Here is a 21,500-nt window from a genome sequence, read left to right as displayed (position 1 = left end):
ACAATTTAATAGTTTTCTTAGTGCAAGGTTTCTGGGTGACTTTGATATGCTAGATACTCACCATGAACCACCCACCCCCAATGGATTTGAGCATGGGGTCCTGTTTTCATGGTGCATTTCATGGGACTATTACCTCTTGGAACACAATCTAGGAAATGTTGGTTTAAATGAATGGGCCTCTGGGTTGTCTGATAACTCCTTCTTAAGTCTAAAGCTCAGAACCAACTTGTACCTTAGGCATTATAGTATGGTACCCAGTATCTTTGAGCCCTTCAAGGGCTTAAAGATGATGAAGAACTGGGGAAAAATTTTGCTGGTTCCAAAGGAAAAAAAATACAATAAGAAAACTGCAAAAATTTGAAACAGATATTTGAGTAAATGTCTACAAAATGTACCATCATGATATTATGTCAACTGCTGTTCAACACGTCATATATAATTACATAAAAATGTACTTTTTCTGGAATATAGGTGCATGATAACACATTTACTATTCAGGAGCTCCATTAGAATGAAAGCCTAGAGTTTAGAAAGACCATTGGTTACCTTGATAAGGGCCATACCTTTAAATGACGTAATGTACAAGAATGCAGGTGCATAAGCGCATGTGCGCACGCGCACACACACACACACACACACACACACACACACACACACACACACAACCAGGAGCTGGAGAAGTTCCAAACAATTAGGAACCACAATTATAAACCAAGCCCCTGGCATGAGAGCAGCAGTCAGATTCAATCACTTAATAGTGAGGTCGGTTGGGGGTCCCCTCTCCCCACCTCCCACAAGCAGTGCTCAAGGACTCAGTAAGGTTTGGATTCTCAACCACGTAGCAAATCCTTTTTGGCAATAGCCGCAGAGGCTGCAGCAAGGCAAAGCTTTCTCCCCCCCCCCCCCGCTATGCAAAGCCATTCAGGGCACCTATTTTACAGCTGATGGCTTTGCATTCACTGCTTCTGAAAGCAGCTCTGGGCTTTCAGGGGTTCTTTCCAATTCATGGCAAAAGGCAACATTTTAAGGAGCGAGTGGGGGAAAGGTTTTGAGAGGGGCTGAAAGAATATCTCACTGCTTCAAAGGTCTTCTTAAAATTTATCACTTTTTGGAAAAGAGACACACAAGGAAAGGTACAGATACTCAGGTCTTGTAACTACGGACATAGCCAGCTTCCCCGAGTCCCGCTCTGGATCAGCCCAGGTTGAGATGAGATGGTTGTATGTGCGGGCCACACCTGAGGTCATAAGAGACATGACTCCGTATCCCTGCACCTTTCTCCATGATCAGAAAGACATCTGGACTCATGGAATAGGGCAAAACTATCAGTCGGTGTCTCTACTTCTTTGGAGAAAAAAAGAGAGAGAGGGGGAAGCTATGACATTAAAAGCTCCAAACATTGACCCATCCTTCAATCTACTTCTCAGGGTCTGTTTAACATCATGTTAGGAAATACTTTTTTCTCACTTCTAATGTTCGATTTTAACAGGGTGGCTCACTTCTAGTTGTTTTCCATATTCCAAAGTCTGCTGTGAGTGATTTAAATGCCAAGTGAAGGGTAAACCACCACGCGCCCCCCCCCCCCATACACACACACACACACACACAGGAAACTGAACTTCCTTTGTTAACTTAACAAGAAAAACAGTAAAGGCAATCAATCACAACTATGTGAAGAAATTATTATAGGCACAAATATGAGGAGGACTGAAAATATAATTAAAATTTGCTGGATGAGAAGAATAAAATTCTGCTGTTCCACACTTTCTTGAGCTAAATTTTCCTGTCTTAGCGCAGTGACTCCCTGATGACATTTTTTACCCTTAAGGACTTCACCACTTCCTCCAAAGCTGTAACGTTTTCTCTCTCTCTCTTCCTCCCCCTTCCTATTATTGTCACTGGAGAGTGCAGAATGACATCTTCGAGAAAATGCTTGCCTTGAGGCCAGAGTGTGTTTCCTTTGCACTAGGATTTTCCATTTATTCCACTAAATTTCCTTACAATTAATTTTTAAAAGAGCTGAGAGAGTCCATTTCTCAAACAGCTGACAAAAACCGTGTTCCATGAAAGCAAACAGAATGGCACTTGGCGACCATTTTTGCTACCACTGTAAAATCCTTACAGTATAAATTCTGACTCTGCATTCTACACTTTATTACACTGATATAGTAATCAGAATATGACGAGACTCCCATGACACCCATCCAGAGCCAGGAACCGGTTTATCTTCATTGCACTTTAGCCTAAAGCATATTAAATGCAACTTGATTATAAAATGCACTTGAATTGCCATAATCAATTTCTTGACAAGCTTTCCAAACATCAAGTAGAGAAATCTCTAGTCTCTTAGTCTGATCCCTTTGCTAACTTGCAAGGTAACTTTGTATAGAGGCTGCTCCCTCTCCACATCCCCCTTTCTCAGCCAATAAATTCAGAATAATAGATTTGTCTAGCACTCAAGAATGGCTGCAAGACACTTCTTTATACTTGGACAGCATTTTGCAAATGACAAGCTGGCTTTAGGCTACATATGTCAGAATGATGCTTCAGCATGGGTTGCTGGAGTGGATTTTTTAAAATTTCTATTTCACAAACTCATTGGCATCACCCATCCGTCTCACTCGTTATAGCTCACAGTTGGGTCCTGTGGATTTGCTGCCTTGGATTCAGGTCCACCCCTCTATGTCTCACCCCACACTGCACTGTCTGTATTTTCACAGTGCTAGCACCATCCCAGGCACCGAGAGCTTAAGGAATACACACTGATGGATGGATCAGTCAACAAGTGATAAGCCTTGATCTCTAACTGGAGAGGTTTGCATTAAGTGCTGGGTGGAAGGCTTTCTCAGAAGTGTGCAGTGTGACAGGTCAGTCCCATCCCTCAGCTATTCCTGCATCTAACGGAGTACAAATGTCCTCTTCACAAAGGCATTTGAGGGCAGGACCAAGAAGCAGGAGAAAACACTCATGCACAGGTTTGCCTCCACATCAACCTCCCAACACTCCCCAGGAAGATTTCCAAGCCATAGGATAGACGCAAAAAAGTGTCAGAAATTGAGTGGAAAGTTAGTCAGCCTTGACCTCTGTCTGCAGACCCCTGGAAGAAAGAACGCTAAGTAGAAAAATGGGTCAAAGAAGTTTTGTTTTCTTCACTAACAAAGTGAAATGTTCACTGCCACCTTGAAATAGAATCCCTTTTTTAAACCAAAGAGCCCAAATAATACATGTGTTATCTGACGTATCCCCTCATCTGCCCTGAACAGTTAGGTACGGACGTGATCCTCCCCTTAGCACTGGGGTAGAATAGTTAATAAACTTGCCTACAACCTATTTCCCTACTAAGTAATAATAGGATGGTAAACAGAATGGTTATATCACAAAATTTCTAAATATGTAGAACCATGCTAGTCATCTAGTCATCTGCAAGCTCACTGGCTAAGTCACAGGTGTGTTACCTAAACCAGGGGTCCCCAACCCTGGGAACCACAGATGGGTGAGAGAGAGAAGCTTCATCTGTATTTACAGCCGCTCCCCACCACTCGCATTACCGCCTGAGCTCCACCTCCGGTCACATCAGCGGCGGCATTAGATTCTCATAGGAGCGCGAACCCTACTGTGAACTGCGCTTGCGAGGGATCTAGCTTGTGGGCTCCTTATGAGAATCGAATGCCTGATGATCTGAGGTGGAGCTGAGGCGGTGATGCTAGCACTGGGGAGCGGCCACAAATACAGATTATCATTAGCAGAGAGGTTTGACTGCACAGAGACCATAATAAATCAGTTGCTTGCAGACTCATCTCAAAACCCTATCAGTGAGCGGCAAGTGAAAACAAGCTCAGGGCTCCCACTGACTCTGCATTATGGTGAGTTGTATAATTATTTCGTTATATATTACAACGTAATAATAATAGAAATAAAGTGCACAATAAATGTAATGCGATTGAATCATCCTGAAACCATCCCCACCAACCCCATCCCCCCACCCCCGGTCCATGGAAAAATTGTCTCCCACGAAACTGGTTTCTGGTGACAAAAAGGTTGGGGACCACTGACTTAAACCACAAACATAAGTCAACTCCCTAAAAAAGCGTACTGATGGCCTGAAGTAATCAATGGTCAATCTAACTTAGCCAGGATTCACACTTTTTTTTAATGTAGAAGAAACATCTCCTTGCTGGTTGGTTCGGGCGCCCTCATGTGTCTCAATAGAGTAATGTCCCTTCAAGTCTCCAAAGGGCCATTGGTACTGACAGATTCAATGACACATGTATCCTCTTTGTACTTGTTTCAGGAGCCTCGTATGAAGCGGAAGATTGACAGGGACTATGAACTTGTCCTCCCTGATATAAAGTGACATTGTAACTTACACCTGAAAGGATGGTATGCCAGTGTTCACAGGCGTAGAGGCTAAGGTCAACTTACCTGTTCTGGTTTAAACATGTTAGGTCATCCTGTGTACTTCTTTTCCCTCCCCCGCCCCACCCCAAGGGGCAGGGCACTAAGTTCTCCTGCACTGCAGGGGTCACACAACTGAAGAACCCAGAGCACCTTCTAGAATAAGAAATCTCAGGTAACCTAGCTCCACCATCCACCCTATGACCATGCATAAACCATTTTCTCTCTGGTCCCATATTCTTCCTGTGGGAGGAGAGGAGAGCAGGGTTTTTTCTCACAGATAAGAAGCATCTGCAGCAATGCCTGGCATAGAGCAGATAGACACCCAGTAAATGTTAATTGAATCTAAACCTGTAAACTCTAGTCCAACCCGCTTACTGTATTATATTTCCAGAAAACAGATATTCTTCCTCATCAAATACAACATTTGTGCGTTAAGAACTAGTTTGGGAATTCATGGAGCACAGGAAAACGTCAAACATTTCTCTGCATTTCCCACATCACCTGACCTAGTGCCAAGCAATCAGTAACCCTCCCTAATCAGTGGGGGTGAGGGGAGTTTGCCCTCTTAATATATTTTCTCCCTTTCTTTCTTTGGCAGAGTTTAAAGCAATCAATGGCAACTTAGAGAGGTAAAGAATTTAAGACTCAAGAATTTGAGACTGTCCACACAGAAAACCTGTATCTTTATAGAAGGATGAAAATGATTTTTCCCCCTCATCTTTCTCCTCTTCCTCTCCTCCTTTTTCTTGAGGTTAGGAAGGCATGATTCAATAGTCCAACAGTGCAGTCAGGCCTAAAATTCCCATAAAAGAATGATGATGACACTCCAACCTTGGTCACCATGTCACACCAACCTTGATGAGTCTTGCACTCTGTTAACAACAAAAGAAACATTTACCAAGAAACCATGCTCCTGACTGCTTTCACCAAAAGGCCCAGAGCCATTCACTGCTCAGCTTTAAGCTAGCCAAATCCAACAAAGCCCCAGAGATCTTTGGCTTAATCTTCTCGCTGAACACATGCCAGCCTTGCATGGGCACAGCCAGGGCACCATCACCCAGCCTTAGGTGTTGGCAGCTTCTCCCACCCACTCCTTTGCACTTTCCCTGCTTGGAGGTAATGGCAAAGTCTTCCCTCCCCTCCCACCTACTGCACAGTTCCTCACCTACCTTAAGCACATCAAGTCCTTTTGTTGGGTAAATTACTACCTTAACAGAACCCCAGAAAGTGCCTGCCTAACCGAGATGCTAGATAGTCTTATCCACTAAAAATCATAACCAATAAATGGGGAAGGGAAAACCCTGATGTACATTATCTCCATTACCATTAAACTAGGAGAAAGATTTTTTCCAATAAATTTCTTAGGTTAATTGATAATTTCCATTTTATTTAAAATATCTCTTATAATTTTCTCCCTTCCTTTCCTATTACTACTGTGGTGGTCCAGGACCTCATCAATGCAAACTGATATTACTAACTAGTCTTACGACTGCCATTCTTTTCTTCCTCCAAACCATCATGAGGACAATCAAAAGACCTTCTCCAAATGCTAATTTCAACACATTTAACAATTCCTACTCAAGAACCCTTGACTCCTTGTTGCTTGCAAGATAGTATTCAAACTCTGAAATCTGATGTTCAAACTCCTTAGAAACTAGACATCACCTCCAGTGTTCCCAAGACTCTTCTATCATTGCTATATCAAAGTCCAAGAGGAGCACAATGATTGTGGACATTTAGAGGTCCTTGAACTCTGGGGAAGAAACTTTATTTCCATTGGGCATTTCTACTGAGGTTCAGCTTCTGCCTTTGATGTTCTCAAATGTACTGATGCACTAATTCTATACAAACCAATATGGCTGCCCACTATTGGATTTCTTCAGCTGACAGCTTATCTGTCCTTGTGAGATACTTCACACACCCAGCTAGGAACCTCCAGGCACATGATAGTAAGTGAGTGAAATAAGGAGAAACTATAAATCAACATCAGAGAAAACGCAAAACACATCCTGACGCTTGTGGAACAATCTGTTCTGGTGGGAGTACCACAGTGTAGGGGAAAAAATGTGGATGGTGGGAAGTAAGTCATCACCCTACAAAGCCAGTAGGTCAACACAGGGAAAGTCTAACAAGAGAAACAGCACTGCCATTAACAATAAACAATGGTTGGGACTTCCCTGGTGGTGCAGTGGTTAAGAATCCGCTTGCCAATGCAGGGGACACGGGTTCAATACCCGGTCTGGGAAGATCCCACGTGCCATGGAGCAACTGGGCCCGTGCGCCACAACTACTGAAGCCCGCGCACCTAGAGCCAGTGCTCTGCAACAAGAGAAGCCACCGCAATGAGAAGCCCGCGCACCGCAACGAAGAGTAGCCCCCCGCTCACTGCAACTAGAGAAAGCCTGCGCGCAGCAACAAAGACCCAACGCAGCCAAAGATAAAAATAAATATATAAATAAATTTATTTTTTAAAAAATAAGAAAAATAAACAATGGCTAAGGAGGCAGAGAACGCTGAGGAACAGAAATCCAAATCCTTGGGAATAATATGCATGCATCTGTCCTCTTTTTCTCCTTCTAGAAGAAAACACTGAATGGCTATGTTGCAGTGCCATAGTGCCATACATCTACCACTCCTGCCTAAAGCAATGAAAACAACCTCTGAGATTTCCAGAACACAGGCACTTAAAAAAATTAAATATCATGGCTTTTTCCTAAATTCTTAAAAGACACTAACAGCAGCTCACATCTTTCCTGCACTGACCCTTCCATGAAGCCTTCCCCACATCTCTAGCCAATGTTGACCATGCTCTTCTCTTACCATGCAAGGTCCTGACCTCCTGAACCTTTAGGAAATATGACTGGGGTTGACTGTCTTCCCAACTTGATTACAAGCTCCTCGATGATAAGAATCATTACTTTTCCTCCTTCTATCTCTCTTCTCCTCTACCTTTCCCGACTCATCCACTAGCTCCCAGCATAGAAGACACTTGAGAAATACTGTCAGTTAATCTAAATTGAAAAACACTATTATTTAATGGAAATTTGAAAATTCCCTTTCTTTTCTTTGGATATTCCCTCTATCCTTTATTTCCTCTATCCCTTTTTCTAGCAAACTTCATGCTTTCCAAACAACTTTTTTTTTTTTTTTTTGGCAAGGGAACCTCTAATCACTCAGCAAGCTCACTCCCCACACACATGTAGGGTCGATTCTTGGTTTGTGGTTAATAGAGTTGGCGCTCTTTCTTCAACCTTTGTTTGAAGATTTGAGGATTTACACAGAAGCCACTGGCTCTGTTTCCTTACAAGGTCATCTTGCCCCTGTCTGTATGAATCTCCAATGGCCCTTTCTCATTTACCTCCCCAAAATGTTTATAGGTTGTCTTGCTTAATCCTTTACTTCAACCCAGCCCTTAATGACCATTTTTCTACCCTAAGTCCTCTCTGAGATCATTAGCTTCCTTCACAAGTTAGCGACAAGCCTCAGTGTTGCCTACAACCCACATATAAGAAAATATGAGCTTCTATCCTAGGCATGTTTGTGATGCCACTGTAATTTTCTTATTATGTCTAGAGCTTATCAGTCTTTTCTCCTACACATTCTGGTCTCCTACCCCTTCTTCTCTGTCCTGCCCACCACCTTACCCCTCCCCCCCCAAGAAATGAATTGGTTTACCCAGCAGATTTAGTCTTACTTTGGCCAGCTTATTGTTTCAACGTGATTATGAAGTTGTTGGGCTTGAATATACAGTTTATTAATTTCCAGGCATTCATGATGTCTCCCTGTTGAGCATAGTATACATAGGTGTGCATGTGTCTATCTGTAGTAACTAACACTCTTGGAGTTTGTAGTCCTGCTGGTGACAAAAAAGATGGAGTCGAGGTTAATTTGTGTTACTAGAGAATCATAGTTTTAGAGGCATAAGAATGCTAGACTCCAACTTTGGCATTTGACAGATCGGGAAATAGGTAGAACAAGGTAGAAGGACTTGACCAGGATCATAGAGCTAATCAAAAGAGGAACTCGGGCCACAGCTCAAAGCTGTCATATTTCAGTCCATGAGGGACCTTCCCCCTCCTATATGTCCCTTCCCAAGGGCTCATACATGTGAAAACTCAGGATGTCCACATACAACCAAAATGCCTCACAGACCTGTAAACATGTTTAAACTGAGAAGATGGGGAGGTATGGTGTATGTAGCTTACAACACAGAGAATGTGCTGTGAAAATGATAGTAAAACTGCTATAATGAGGCTAAATTCGAATCCAAAGAGACCACACTACTCATCTTGCCTGTGCTGCCCATTCCTCCCCGTAGCACATTTTTTAAAAAGATGGACAGATTTCCCAAGGCACCTTGTTGAGATGGTCCTATGATTTCCCTTTCGTTAGATCAATACAAAGTCATCCCTTAATTCTGTGGAAATAGCTTTTTCACACATCTCTGCACACACAGTCACACACACGTATGAGACATTGGCAGCAGGTACTTTTAATTTGCTGGAAAATATTTCTAAGAAGTCAAACAGCTCCAGCCCAATGAGCATGCCCTCCGATTGGCTGGCCAGACCAGTTGAGGGCCCTGATTGGTCCCTGATCCTGAGGACCGATAAGAACGGCTATAAAATCCCTGGGTGCAGCTCTTGGGCCCCCAGTTTGCAAAAGCCAGAGGTGCAAGAAGCAGCGACTGCAGCAGCAAAAGCGCCAGCGGAAGCAGCATCAGCAGCAACAAAAAAAATCCTCATCAAATCCTCACCTAGGCGCTCAGTGTATCCAGATCCACATCTTCACTCAAGCCGGGAGAGGGAAAGAGGAAAGGGGGGGGAGGAAAAAAAAAAAAAAAAACCCAACAACTTAGCGGAAACTTCTCAGAGAATGCTCCAAAACTCAGCAGTGCTTCTGGTGCTGGTAATCAGTGCTTCTGCAACCCATGAGGCGGAGCAGAATGATTCTGTGAGCCCCAGGAAAGCCCGGGTGGCAGCTCAGAACTCAGGTAAGCGGCAAACCCAGGACCGGTTTCTCCCCCAAAGAGCTGTCCTCATTTGCCTCTCGCTTTTGCAACTGTGTCTGTGACGGCTGATCTTGATAATAAATGTGCTTCATGCCTGATGGCAATAAACTGCCAGTGTAATCCAATAGCCTTAGGAAGTGGAGCTCCTTTGTTTAATAAATTGCATGCAACTAACGAAGAAGCTGGGCGCTCTGCTGAGGGTATTTCATTGCATAAGCCTAGCCTGATTGCCTGAAATCTGGCACGTACCCTCTTGGGGGGGAGGGGGCGGGGGAAAGACTTGAATGTTGGCATGCTTCAAAGCGCTCTCTATACTTCCCAGAAGCTGAAGCTGATCTTAAGGTGAGACGTGACTTGTCTGATGCTGTCCCTCTTTCTTTACCCTGAAGACCCTATAACTTGACTGCCCTGCCCCTCCAGAGAACACACAGAAAGCTCCCTTTGCAGACTGATTTACCCTCCAAGTCTGACAAATCCAGGGCAGATTCAGAGAAAACCCTACACATCCCACCCTCGACACTGTTCCTTCTGTCCCTCCCTGCTCTCTCGGGCTCCATTCAGTCCCCACGCAGCCCCGTGGCTAGAGAGCCCCTCGAAAAAGAGTATCTGTGAAACGTAGCAGCTATTTCTCCAAGGGGGAGGTCTCACTCTAGCCCTGACTCCTTGAGCAGTTAATTGTGTATCATCTTGGTCTCTAAAGGAAAAGAGTCCTTAGGAAGCCGGCATTGACACCTCTGTCTTTGGACTTCGCTTGTCCAGCTTCCTCCCCTTCCATGACTGCTCTCTCTCCCCCAACTGTCAGCAAAGATGGGCTCGCAGGTGTCCAAATGCTGCAGACGCTGCTGCCCTCGGAAGAGCACAGGTCCCTGCCGAGGGGAGGGCTTTGCTTCACTTCCTTTTGTACTTAGTTGCTATAGAGATGCAGTGATTCACAATTCAAGCTTGCCTAAAACAATAGCAATCCTAATGCATATTAAAACTGCTTAAAGCAAAGTTATCATTTGAACCCGTGGAAATATATAATTAGGGAAATGACTTGTAACATCCCAGAGGCTGCGGGTGGTGGGAGGGGGAGGGGCCGCCTAACCGAACCGTGCTTTTGATCTCAGAGGAGACTCCTATGGTATGAAGGCTGCAGATCATTTCTCGCGGAGCTGCCTGCCAGAACACCCCTCTTCTGTAGGAGAGAAATTACTTTTATGGAAGATCTTATCCAGAATGTAGAAAGCCTCATGCAAGTTCTCTGCGGTTTTCTTCCAGGCTTGCACAAGTGTTGCCTTGGCCTGGTTATTCTACACCTGTGTTTCTCTTTTTTTTTTTTTTTTAAAAAAAAAAGAGACTTTTAATATGAGAGAGATTATGCATACCTCTAAGCACTGTCCTATAGTGGGGGGTTGGGATGAAACATGAACGGATCAGATTTCTTTTTGTCAATAGGAAGGTAAGTTAAAAGCCCTAAATCAGAAGGGTCTCCTAGTGGACTCCTGGCAAATTCTTCTCTGCCATTTAGACCAAAATTCCATCCTTATGACTCTGGAGTGTATTTTTTGGAAGCCAAATGGATTCCCTGGCCCTTCCTCCTCCTAAACTTGACCACCCACCACTACCATCTACCTTCCCATGCTTTCAGCCTTTAAGGGATGCCCTTGGATTCTGCAGAGCTGCTTTAAGCACCGGGCATGCCTCATACGCCAACCTTTCTTTTCCAGCCACCAAAACTGTGTGTGATGGTGAGACCAAGAGAGTGTATCTCCGAGGGAAAACTCATTCCCTCTCCTCCATGTTCTCTGGTTCTCATAAGCAAAAGGGATCTGCCTGTCCCCTCTCTTCCTCACTCCCACCCCGCTCGGAATGGGTCTATCTACTGGCCTCATCACAGACTTCTAGGATAAGTTCTTCTGACCCCTTTTCCTTGAATTTTGCCGCCACATCAGCTTGATCCCTCCAGACTGTCCTCACCGTTTGACCCAGATTGGATGGATTTGTCTCTTTCAGCTGAAGTGGTTCGCTGCCTCAACAGCGCCCTGCAGGTTGGCTGTGGAGCTTTTGCATGCCTGGAAAACTCCACCTGTGACACCGATGGGATGTACGACATCTGTAAATCCTTCTTGTACAGTGCTGCTAAATTTGACACTCAGGTAATAAGACCTTGACCCCTGCTCACAACTGGCTGCTTGTCTTTAACGGTGTATGAGACTATTGTTCTTAGGAGCCAGGCTTGTAGGGAACCAGCTCTGCTTCTCAGCCTCCCCAGTCTAAATTCTCATCTCCAACATGTGTACACACACACACACACACACACACACTTTTGGCCAAGAAATAGGTTCTATATAAGCCACTCTCCACCCACTCTAATGCACAATTGCAACAGGCTGACAGAGGCTGTCTTCTAAGGGAGGGGTGATGAGCGGAAAATCTTTGCCTCTTCAAGTGGAAATAAAAATGTTCTTCTAACAAAGAAGTTCTTCTCACGAAGAGCCAGCATACTAGCTTGTTTTTTTTTTTTTTTTTGGTTTTTTTTTACTAGCTTGTGATTTGAGTTATCAAATCTCAATCCTAAGAATACAAAGCCATATTATGGCTATTTTTAGGCTGAAGGGGTAGTTGTTTATGGTTCATCTCTTTTTCTCATCTCATTTCATTTCTATGTAGCTCAATTCTCAAGGTAGTCTAAGGGAATAGGGACTTTTAAAAAAATCTTGGCTGCAGCGTACAGTTTGCTTATTGCAAGGACATGCAGAGAGGGCCATGAGACAGTGCCAAGGTGAGCCCCCTTAAGTTCCACATATCATAGGCCCTGTCCTCTCTTGTCAGCTCAAGCTAAATCGTGTCCTCCTACCCCCCTTCCTCGGCAGGGAAAAGCATTTGTCAAAGAGAGCTTAAAGTGCATCGCCAACGGGGTCACCTCCAAGGTCTTCCTGGCCATTCGGAGGTGCTCCACTTTCCAGAGGATGATTGCCGAGGTGCAGGAGGAGTGCTACAGCAAGCTGAACGTGTGTAGTGTCGCCAAGCGGAACCCTGAAGCCATCACGGAAGTCGTCCAGCTCCCTAATCACTACTCCAACAGGTACAAAATGAGTCCACTCGTTCGGCAGTTCAGGGGGAGGGGGAGTGGCTGGTCGGCAAAGCCAGACACAGAAGGAGTTAAATTGCCACAGTGATGCTCTTATTTTAGCTTGCAGTCTTCCCAGCTTTTGCAGGAAAAAAATATGTTTGTGATTGGTTGTGACAGCTTAAGCAGCCTGGATTTTTTTTTTTTTTCCACTGTTATAGGAAAAGTCTCTCCATGCAGCTAATAGAAAACTTCATCTGCAGCATCCCTGGGTGCATTGTCCATTTCCTTCCATAAGCCTGAAGGGAATTGTGAAGTTTATGGAAACAAGATTCTGAGACATCAAATTGGGCTGAAATCATGACAATGCACAGTACAATTGGCCATTATGAAAACCTTGGTCAAATGTCATAATGCAGAGTTTTAGAACTGCATATATTTGAGTCCATCCTAAGCCCAATCAGATATTTCACTGGGTAGCCCAGAGCGAACCATCTGACTTCGGTGGGACTCAAATTTCCTTTGGGAAAAGTGAAGTGGCTAGACTAGATGATTCCCATGGTCCCTTCCAGGTCTGTTATCCCATTTGTCTAGTCCAAGATTTCCTGGAATGATGTTCTGGTGACTACCCAGATCACATTCTCATCGTAGTATTCTAAACTGATCCCAAGCCACGGAGCTAGTAATATCTGAGCATCGTGCCTTTCTGTGCCCTTGACTCACTGTCTTTACGAGCCAGGAGTGAACATCTAAGACATGAGATGGCAGACATGCTCATTCCATGGCGTAGAAAGTTTTCTGGCAAGACCTGGGCTTCCCCATCTGTGATCAAGTTCAGAAAGGTGCTGATGGGGCTAGCATGGAGGCATAGCAGGGGCAGTGCAGAATGGTCAAGTTCAGCCTACTGTGATGCCACTGACTTGATTCCTAGTCCTGAAGTGCTATGATTCTTTGACTCTCCAGCCAAATCTGCACATATTCACAAAGATCAGACCTTACGTGTTATTCTGACCACAGGAGCGCTAACGCAGACTTACCTGATTAATTTCCTAGCCAGATGCTGCCACCCTTCTTCAGGTACTGGCAATAACCTAGTCCTTCTGGGGCTTACCAGTGGGTTAGTCATGTACATACATGCAACTGGAAAACGGGAAAAGTGGCTCCTCCTCGGGGAAAGGTTAAGGTCTCTGACGTTAAACTTTGTAAATTTCTGATTCACTCTTAACTACAGATCATTGTTCTTCAGAACCTCATGTCAGTTTATAAAAATCGTTTGTTCAGTCCTTGGAAGTGACTCTGTCATGGTCCTAACTGATTTTCTGAGAACAGGAAAAATCAAATTCAGCATTTATCTCAAGTGCCCTGTCTCTTTAGTATGTGTTTGTGTGGTAGCTGGGGGGCAGGAATATGTTAGCCCAGTCATTATTATAAGTTTTGATCTTTAATGGTCCAGTGACAATTCATGATCTATAATATGGCATGTGGCCAGTTTTGAGACAATATTAATATCTCTAATTCAACTGAGGTAACATCTTCCATTGTGAAGAGGAGGTCTTACAGAAAGGAGAATACAGATTCTGGACTGGTGATCCTAACAATCTAAGAAGAGACTAGTAATAGGAGTTTTTAACCAGGCCATTGTTCTTTTCAATAGGTGCCTTGTTTTCACCACCTTTAGAAAATGGTCACAGGAGTCTAGTTATCTCCCTTTATCATCTTAGAAGAATCATCCTTATTAAGGAAAGTCATCTCTTGAAGACTAGAATCCTCCATGCAGCTCTCACCTTTCTCCAGTTATTTCACTTGAACTGGCTAATATTATTCCCGCTCAGAGCTAGAGATTTCCGGTTCCATGCTGGGCTCGATTTGCTCTATTTAATCTCCTCACTCTTCTGAAACATCCTGCTTTCCCAGCCTCTGTCCCACCATAGATACACACTACGTCGTGCCAGTTGGCAAAGAATTGTGAAAGGAAGTAGTTACAGGTTCATTCCACCTTCCTGTGACTTATCTAGCATGAGATTTGGGCCTGGGAGAATCCAAAAGCCTGTGACTGGACCAGGAGCCAGAACAGGGAGGTTTTCCATGACAGAAATGCCCTTAGAACACAAAGGAGAGCTGGAGTGTCCCCCTGGCTGAATTTGCAAACTCTACTTTCAACCGGGAGGGAAGCAGGCATAATTGATCGGGCAGGCTGGACAGCATGAGGCCTGAGAAGAAATTAAACCAATCCAGATCCAGATGGGAAAACTGACAAAGCTTCCAACTCTCTAGGGCATGGATAAGGAACAGGAAACAGAAGAATAATATTGATCAAGGGAAACAAAGGACTATTTATAAACCTTCACACAGAACGTTCCTAGGCAGTATGTGTGTATTTGGGTAAGCATGGCTGAAACAGTAGCTATGGAGAATATCTGATCTTATTCTTTACCAAGGAAAAAAGTCAGTGATGGGTATTTGGGTAAGCATGGCTGAAACAGTAGCTATGGAGAATATCTGATCTTATTCTTTACCAAGGAAAAAAGTCAGTGATGGGTATTTGGGTAAGCATGGCTGAAACAGTAGCTATGGAGAATATCTGATCTTGTTCTTTACCAAGGAAAAAAAGTCAGTGATGGAATTTTCAAAGGGGGAGGAAAGAAACATGCTTTAAAGGGTCCTTCCAGGCTGGGTGATCTGAACACTTAGCCCATTAAGTCTTGGGAGTACATCCCACCACCACTCCCCATAAAGATGAAGAAAGGAATCTTCTTAAATAGTTGTAACTCTTCCTGCCAAGGATGGGCCTTAAGCAGAGCTGCACTATTTTTTTTTTGTTAAATTGAGAAGGAACATATATACTGAACCCCAGAAACATAAAATGTCATAGCTGGAAATGACCATAAAGGTTATCTAGACTAACTGCCTCATTTTACTGATTAAAGATCAGAGACCCAGAGAGAGGGGTGACCTGCTGAAGGTCACACAGCTAGTGAATGACAGAGTTGAGCCTAGAATTCACACAGCCCTGAGCCAGGCTATTTGATTTCCAGTTCAAAAATGGCAGCCAGTAAAACCTGCAGATAATATCCACAATCCAAAAGTGGAATTCCAAGTAGAATGGAATAAATGTACCCCCTGGTGATCAACAATTAAATTTGTGTACATCTCTCACCAATAGCTATAGTAACATCAAGTCTTGGTCCAAGACGGGGATCAAGAAATACATGACAATTGCTAAGTCAACTTTCGCTGAAGACACAATCTCTTCAATAACCTCACTGAGTGGCTTAGAGATAGGAAAGGTCTGTCTCATCAGCCCACACAACCCCAGAGGTCAATGCCATATTCCAGCCCTTAATGGAGAGGCGTGGGATTAATCTATTGCTTGCTCAGGCAAACGGTGTCGTCATCAAGGCAGCCTGATAGGTTTCCCACACTTGGAGGAGCCTCTACTGGAGCCATCGTTGTTATCTATTCCAAGGAGCTCTCTTAGCCTGCCCTTGCTGAGGTAACCAGCTCCATGGGAGAAGCTAAGGGTAGATTTGGGGGGAGTCACTAAGAACAGTCAGGCTGGCAAGGGTCATCCTCAAGAAGCACCAAGAACAGGTGGCCTATCGGGGCCAGCAGAGAAAGTAACAGTAAAGGTAGGCTCTCTCAGAGATGGAGAAGAGGTGTTTTGACAAAGTGGAGGCCAGAGGAACATGTCTGACCTTAAAGAGGTGAGGCTAGTTACGGAAGCTGTTTCCTTACTGGTGTTAGACTTCTTCACCCAGACTAGAGTTTTCAATGTTGATATAAGGAAAGATCATCCTCTCCAGCCCATTTGGAAGATCATTTGGTGTGAACAGTTCTTTCTTTCTAGAAGTGGAAGGGTTAACTTCTAAGTTATAAAGTCCTTATTGAGGGGCAGGAAGATGAGGGGTCAGAAACCTTATTCTCTAGGATCTAATCGCCCTTTGAAATAGACAAAGAGATCCAGGGGACCCACATCCTAGCAGAGCCCAAGAGATGCCTGGGGATCTGTGTGGGTGTGTAGATGTCTGAAGCTGATGATACAAAGTAGTTTATTCTCAGTTTTTCCAAAACCACTTTTCTCCCCATTTCTCCATCCAAGTGAGATCTGTTTTGACTCATGTGCTTTATAATTCCAAAGGGTTGGAAAATGTGTCTCTGTGCCAGGGAATCCCAGTTTTAACAACAGCTGGATATAATCCTCCCTCATGGGAGGGGTAGAGCCAGGACTATATCAGAGACCCAGACACATTTCTCCCTCCGTGCCCAGCTTGGGTCTGCTGCCTCACAGAAGGGTGATGGCTTTGCTTCAGTGCCCACATTCCACTCTATTTACTGTACATCCTTGAAAGGACCTCTCTGGGGGGTTAAGTTATTCTGGAAAGATGTTTGATCCTGTGCTCTGTGAGGTGAGTTAAAAATAAACAGGTTTCTTTTCACGGAAGATCTTGTGGTCCGGCAGTCCTCGGGCTCCTCTGAGGAAAGGGTCTCTCCACATAAATGCTGCAGACCACCGTCATTAGGACAGTCCCTAATTAGTGAACACAGAGCTAATGGGTTCTGACAACTGCCACCTCGAAATGGAGCAAATGCATCCCAATTCAAATTGGAAAATACCCGAAATGTCTTCCCAAAGAATAGGACGAGTAATTTATATGCCTTAACTCTGAGACAGTTTACTGATAAAAGGTCAATGACAAGGTTTAAGTGTGTTCTCTGTGTCATAAAAGACTCCATCTTTTTTTGGTAGTTTCCATGCTGTCTAACCCATATGTACTGATGTTTCAAAAACCTGCATCAAAGGGAGTATTACCTAGGACTATTTGCTGTACAACATTTACACAATTGTTTTCACATCTTCTGCACTGTCATCTTATGTGTGGAAACATGTCCTGTGACTACGTAAAATGATTAAACCATAGTCTTCAGGAAAAAAAACATATTAGACAGTTTTATCCTTTCTGAGACATAACAGTTAGCTGCAGCATTGTGGAGGCTTAAAGAACTTGCACGAAGGATGAAGGAAATTTATACCAAACACAGATTCTTTTGTAAAACTTACCAGAAGACCTACAGATAATTTTTTCTTTTGGGAATCATGACATTGGAAAGAACTCTATTTTGAAAGCTCCATTCCCTCAGTGGCCACAAAATAAATCAACAGGATGACAGTGAGCAGGCAGTATAGCCCTAGGACATGGGCACATGAGGGATACAAAGAATAAGGACACATATCCTGCCTTCAATAAGTTTACAGCCTAGTCAGGAAAACAAAACCATCAGTAAACCATCAAATGCTGACCTGTGCGATGGTAACCCAATATCTATAAAACATCCCCAAAAAAGGAGAGGCCAGCAAAATCTAGAGCAGCGGGAGAAGGCTTCTTGAAACTATTGAAGCACAAACCACTAAGGATCACCAATCTTTCTATTTAAATATCCTTGTTGCCTGGCATTTGGCCCTCTGACTGCAATATACCTTTGCAAGAAGACTGAAAATGAGGTGAGACAATAGCCTTCAGAGAGGCTAGCCAAGTGTGTGATAGGGAAATTAGATTGAGTAGAAAAATGCATGAGATACTGAAGACAGGGATCTCCTTTAAAAATAGAAATTTAGGGACTTCCCTGGAAGTCCAGTGGTTAGGGCTCCACACTTCCACTGCAGGGGGCACGGGTTTGATCCCCGGTCAGGGAACTAAAATCCCGCATGCCACTCGGCACGGCCAAAAAAAGATAGAAATTAATCAGAATATGCACACACACACACACCACCAAGAAAAAGAAAAATCGCAAAGAGGCACCAAAATAACTGCAGATGATTGCATCCATGTGCAATGACTATTAAAACATAAGTGTGAGTGTTGGGTCACCTCATACATCTGACTAAGTCCTGCTTCGACCACTAGCCCATTGTATGACCTCAGACAAGTCACTTCAGCTCTCCCACCTTAGTTTCTTCTCTATACAATGAAATGATGAAAGAGTCATTAAATCACCTCTGCGATCCCATCTAGCTCCATGATTCTCTCTTTCTAACAATTTTAGACATTGCCACGAGCGTACTATTCAAAGTAAGATCTCAGTCTCCTGAGCTCGAAACATGAACACAGAGCTGTCTTGCGCTGGGTGGTAAATCCAGGCAGCGCAAACACTCACACTAAGAAGACACTGCCTAAAGGTTAAAAGCAAAAGCCACCTTCAGCTGAGGCAACTATTCGTGGGTGCTTGATCTGGCCATTCAGGACGGGTGTTGACTGGAGCGCAGATGAAAGCCTGGGTCTTGCCTTGCTCTCACTGAATGACCCTCTCTTTCCCAATGCAGATACTATAACAGACTTGTCCGAAGCCTACTGGAATGTGATGAAGACACAGTCAGCACAATCAGAGACAGCCTGATGGAGAAAATCGGACCCAACATGGCCAGCCTCTTTCACATCCTGCAGACAGACCACTGTGCCCACACACACCAGCGAGCTGACTTCAACAGGAGGCGTGCCAACGAGCCACAGAAGCTGAAAGTCCTCCTCAGGAGCCTCCGAGGTGAGGTGGCCTCTCCCTCCCTCATCAAACGCACCTCCCACGAGAGTGCATAGCCGGGGAGAGGTATTCACAACCTCACCAAACTACGATCATTTTAAGGGTGTTCGCTCACCAACTTTGAGTGTACTGTGCCTGGTTTGATTTTTTTAAGTAGTTCCTATTTTCTATCCCCCCCTTAAAAAAAAATTGCATGAAACTAGGCTTCTGTAATCAATCTCTCAACATTCTTCGATGGCGGCATTCTCACCAACAGAACACGTGTGATCTTTCTGCCTCTCTTCAGGAGAAAGTGGCCTCTTTTACCACTTTCCTCTACCAGGTCTTTTCCCAGCTCCCCTCCAATGACTCTCAAACACAAAACATTCATGTAATTCCCCAGACTTTGTAATTTGAAGATGTGGAACCCTTTAGAATGGTTGCCCCAGTAGAGTTAGCTGGTAAGAAGCAACTTAATTTAAATGCATGTCTTAAAACGCTCATAAAGATGCTCAGTGGAATTCGTGTTATGAATCTGTGCTGGCCATGGACGAATATGAATGTCATATTTGAATTCTTGATCTCTCATGAGCTAGTGTCTTACGGTCTTGATCCTCAATGTCTAATTTCTTTCCCAACACATTTACCAAATTGCTCGAGCCTGGCTCTTCAACCAGACTTGGAGCCTGCATCTTCTTGCATCTAATGAAAAACAAAAAGCTAACATCTCTATGTACTGTAACTGCTCAGAGCTTTAAAAGTATCTTTAACAATTGTCTTAAATCCAGAGAATCTTAAGGTCTAACTGTGGAATATAAATAGGTGAAAACTAATGTACTGTACATAAATTCCAGAGGACTCTGCTTAAACAAAGCAGTATATAATAACTTTATTGCATATAGATTTAGTTTTGTAACTTAGCTTTATTTTTCTTTTCCTGGGAATGGAATAACTATCTCACTTCCAGATATCCACATAAATGCTCCTTGTGGCCTTTTTTATAACTAAGGGGGTAGAAGTAGTTTTATTCAACATCAAAACTTAAGATGGGCCTGTATGAGATAGGAAAAACCAACAGGTTTATCTGAAGGACCCCAGGCAAGATGTTAATCTCCCAGCCCACCTCAACCCAGAGGCTACTCTTGACTTAGACCTATCCTGAAACAGCTCTGTCACATCCAACTGAGAATTACAGGAACCAAAAAGAGCATCCCTTTGGGCTTGGACCACTTAGAGTGTGATAAGGCCTGTTATACCTTGGGAAGTGGCAGTTCTTGACTTTCTGCCTTTCATCAGTGCCTGGTACTCTGGCAGCCTGATGATGGGGTAGGAGGCTTTCCATTAACTCAATCAGGAATGAGTCAATCAGCCTTTGGGTCTTTAGTTTGGGGGACTTGGGGCTGAGGGGGTATAAATAACCCTGGGCTGTCCAGCCTTAATAGACTCCTCTTACATTTTTGTCCTGTAGCACGCTGCCTGCCAAAGTAGTCCTGGCAGCTGGGCCATCTCTGTAGGATTGCAAAAAAAAAAAAGAAAAAAAAAAAATGAAAGAAAGAGGAAAAAAAGAGCTGGCGGTTTGATCATTTCTGCCGTGATGTTTACAAGATGGCAACCACCAAAGCCAAATGATTAACCTAGCTATGAACAACAGTAGTTTCTCAGGGTCACTGTCCTTGAACCCAACAGTCCCTTAGGAGCGTCACTGCCCACCAAAGGTCAATGTTGAGAGAGGAAGAGGGAGGAGGGGTAGGACTGTAAGGGCCACTCCAAACTCGCTTAGGTAGAAACCATTGGTGCTTGACTCTCACTAGGATAAACTCCAGATTTGCCCAAATCGAGTGTTAGGGATGCTGGTGGGAGGAGGGAGGGCACATCCCCAGAAAAACGAAAAAGCAATACAACTTTACCACAAAGCCTTTAAAACCAGTAACGTGCTGCTCAAGGACCAAGAGCGAATGCAACAGACCCAGCAGCAGCACAGGCGTGGCTGCCTTTGTCCCCACACAGCCTCTCAGTGTGCTGACATCAGATTGTTAAGAGCATTTTTATACTCAGAACTGTCCCATCCCCAGGTCCCCAGACATATGGACACTGCCTTAGCCTCTTGGAAATCAGGTAGATCATACTCTAAGTTGACTATCCCTCTCCCTCCCTCACCCATTCCTCCCCTGCAGGCAAGGCTGGCTTCTCCAAACCAGAAAAGCTATTACAGTTTTGTGTGTTGTGTCCATTTCTCAAACCCACTAAGCCAGGACCCCAATGCGATGAGTAGTTCATGAGTATTCCTAACAAAATTCTCTCTTACTTCCGTCCAGTGGATTCTCTTTGATTTGCTGTGACCTCTTCGAACCGTGGTACCCCCCTCCTTTTCTCCCCACAATAATATTTATATATGTATCTATAATACATATATCTACACATATGGAAAGAAGCAGTTCTCACAATGTTGCTAGTGTTTTGCATCTCTTCTTCCCATTCTGCTCCCTCCAACTCCCCCTTAAACTTCCAAAGCTTTGTCTTGTGTTT

The 21,500-nt window shown here is 44.0% G+C and overlaps 1 protein-coding gene across 1 annotated transcript; it reads left to right on the top strand.

The window, feature by feature from the left end:
- Positions 1–9,064: 9,064 nt before the first annotated feature.
- Positions 9,065–19,194, top strand: STC1 (stanniocalcin 1). The gene is made up of 4 exons (XM_061200715.1): positions 9,065–9,391; positions 11,405–11,547; positions 12,265–12,476; positions 18,781–19,194. The coding sequence occupies exons 1-4, from the start codon at positions 9,274–9,276 to the stop codon at positions 19,049–19,051; spliced, it is 744 nt and encodes a 247-aa protein (XP_061056698.1). The 5' UTR covers positions 9,065–9,273; the 3' UTR covers positions 19,052–19,194.
- Positions 19,195–21,500: the final 2,306 nt, after the last annotated feature.

This window comes from Eubalaena glacialis, chromosome 9, assembly GCF_028564815.1.
Source record: "Eubalaena glacialis isolate mEubGla1 chromosome 9, mEubGla1.1.hap2.+ XY, whole genome shotgun sequence".
NCBI classification, from domain to species: Eukaryota; Metazoa; Chordata; class Mammalia; order Artiodactyla; family Balaenidae; genus Eubalaena; species Eubalaena glacialis.
This window is presented reverse-complemented; position numbering and strand designations above follow the sequence as displayed.

What these genes read in the sequence shown, in the direction of transcription:
- STC1 (XM_061200715.1), top strand. Translation starts at nt 9,274, where the DNA reads ATGCTCCAAAACTCAGCAGTGCTTCTGGTGCTGGTAATCAGTGCTTCT. An exon ending in CTGCTAAATTTGACACTCAG is followed by an intron (nt 11,548 to 12,264) that starts GTAATAAGACCT and finishes CTTCCTCGGCAG; the next exon opens with GGAAAAGCATTTGTCAAAGA. An exon ending in CCTAATCACTACTCCAACAG is followed by an intron (nt 12,477 to 18,780) that starts GTACAAAATGAG and finishes TTCCCAATGCAG; the next exon opens with ATACTATAACAGACTTGTCC.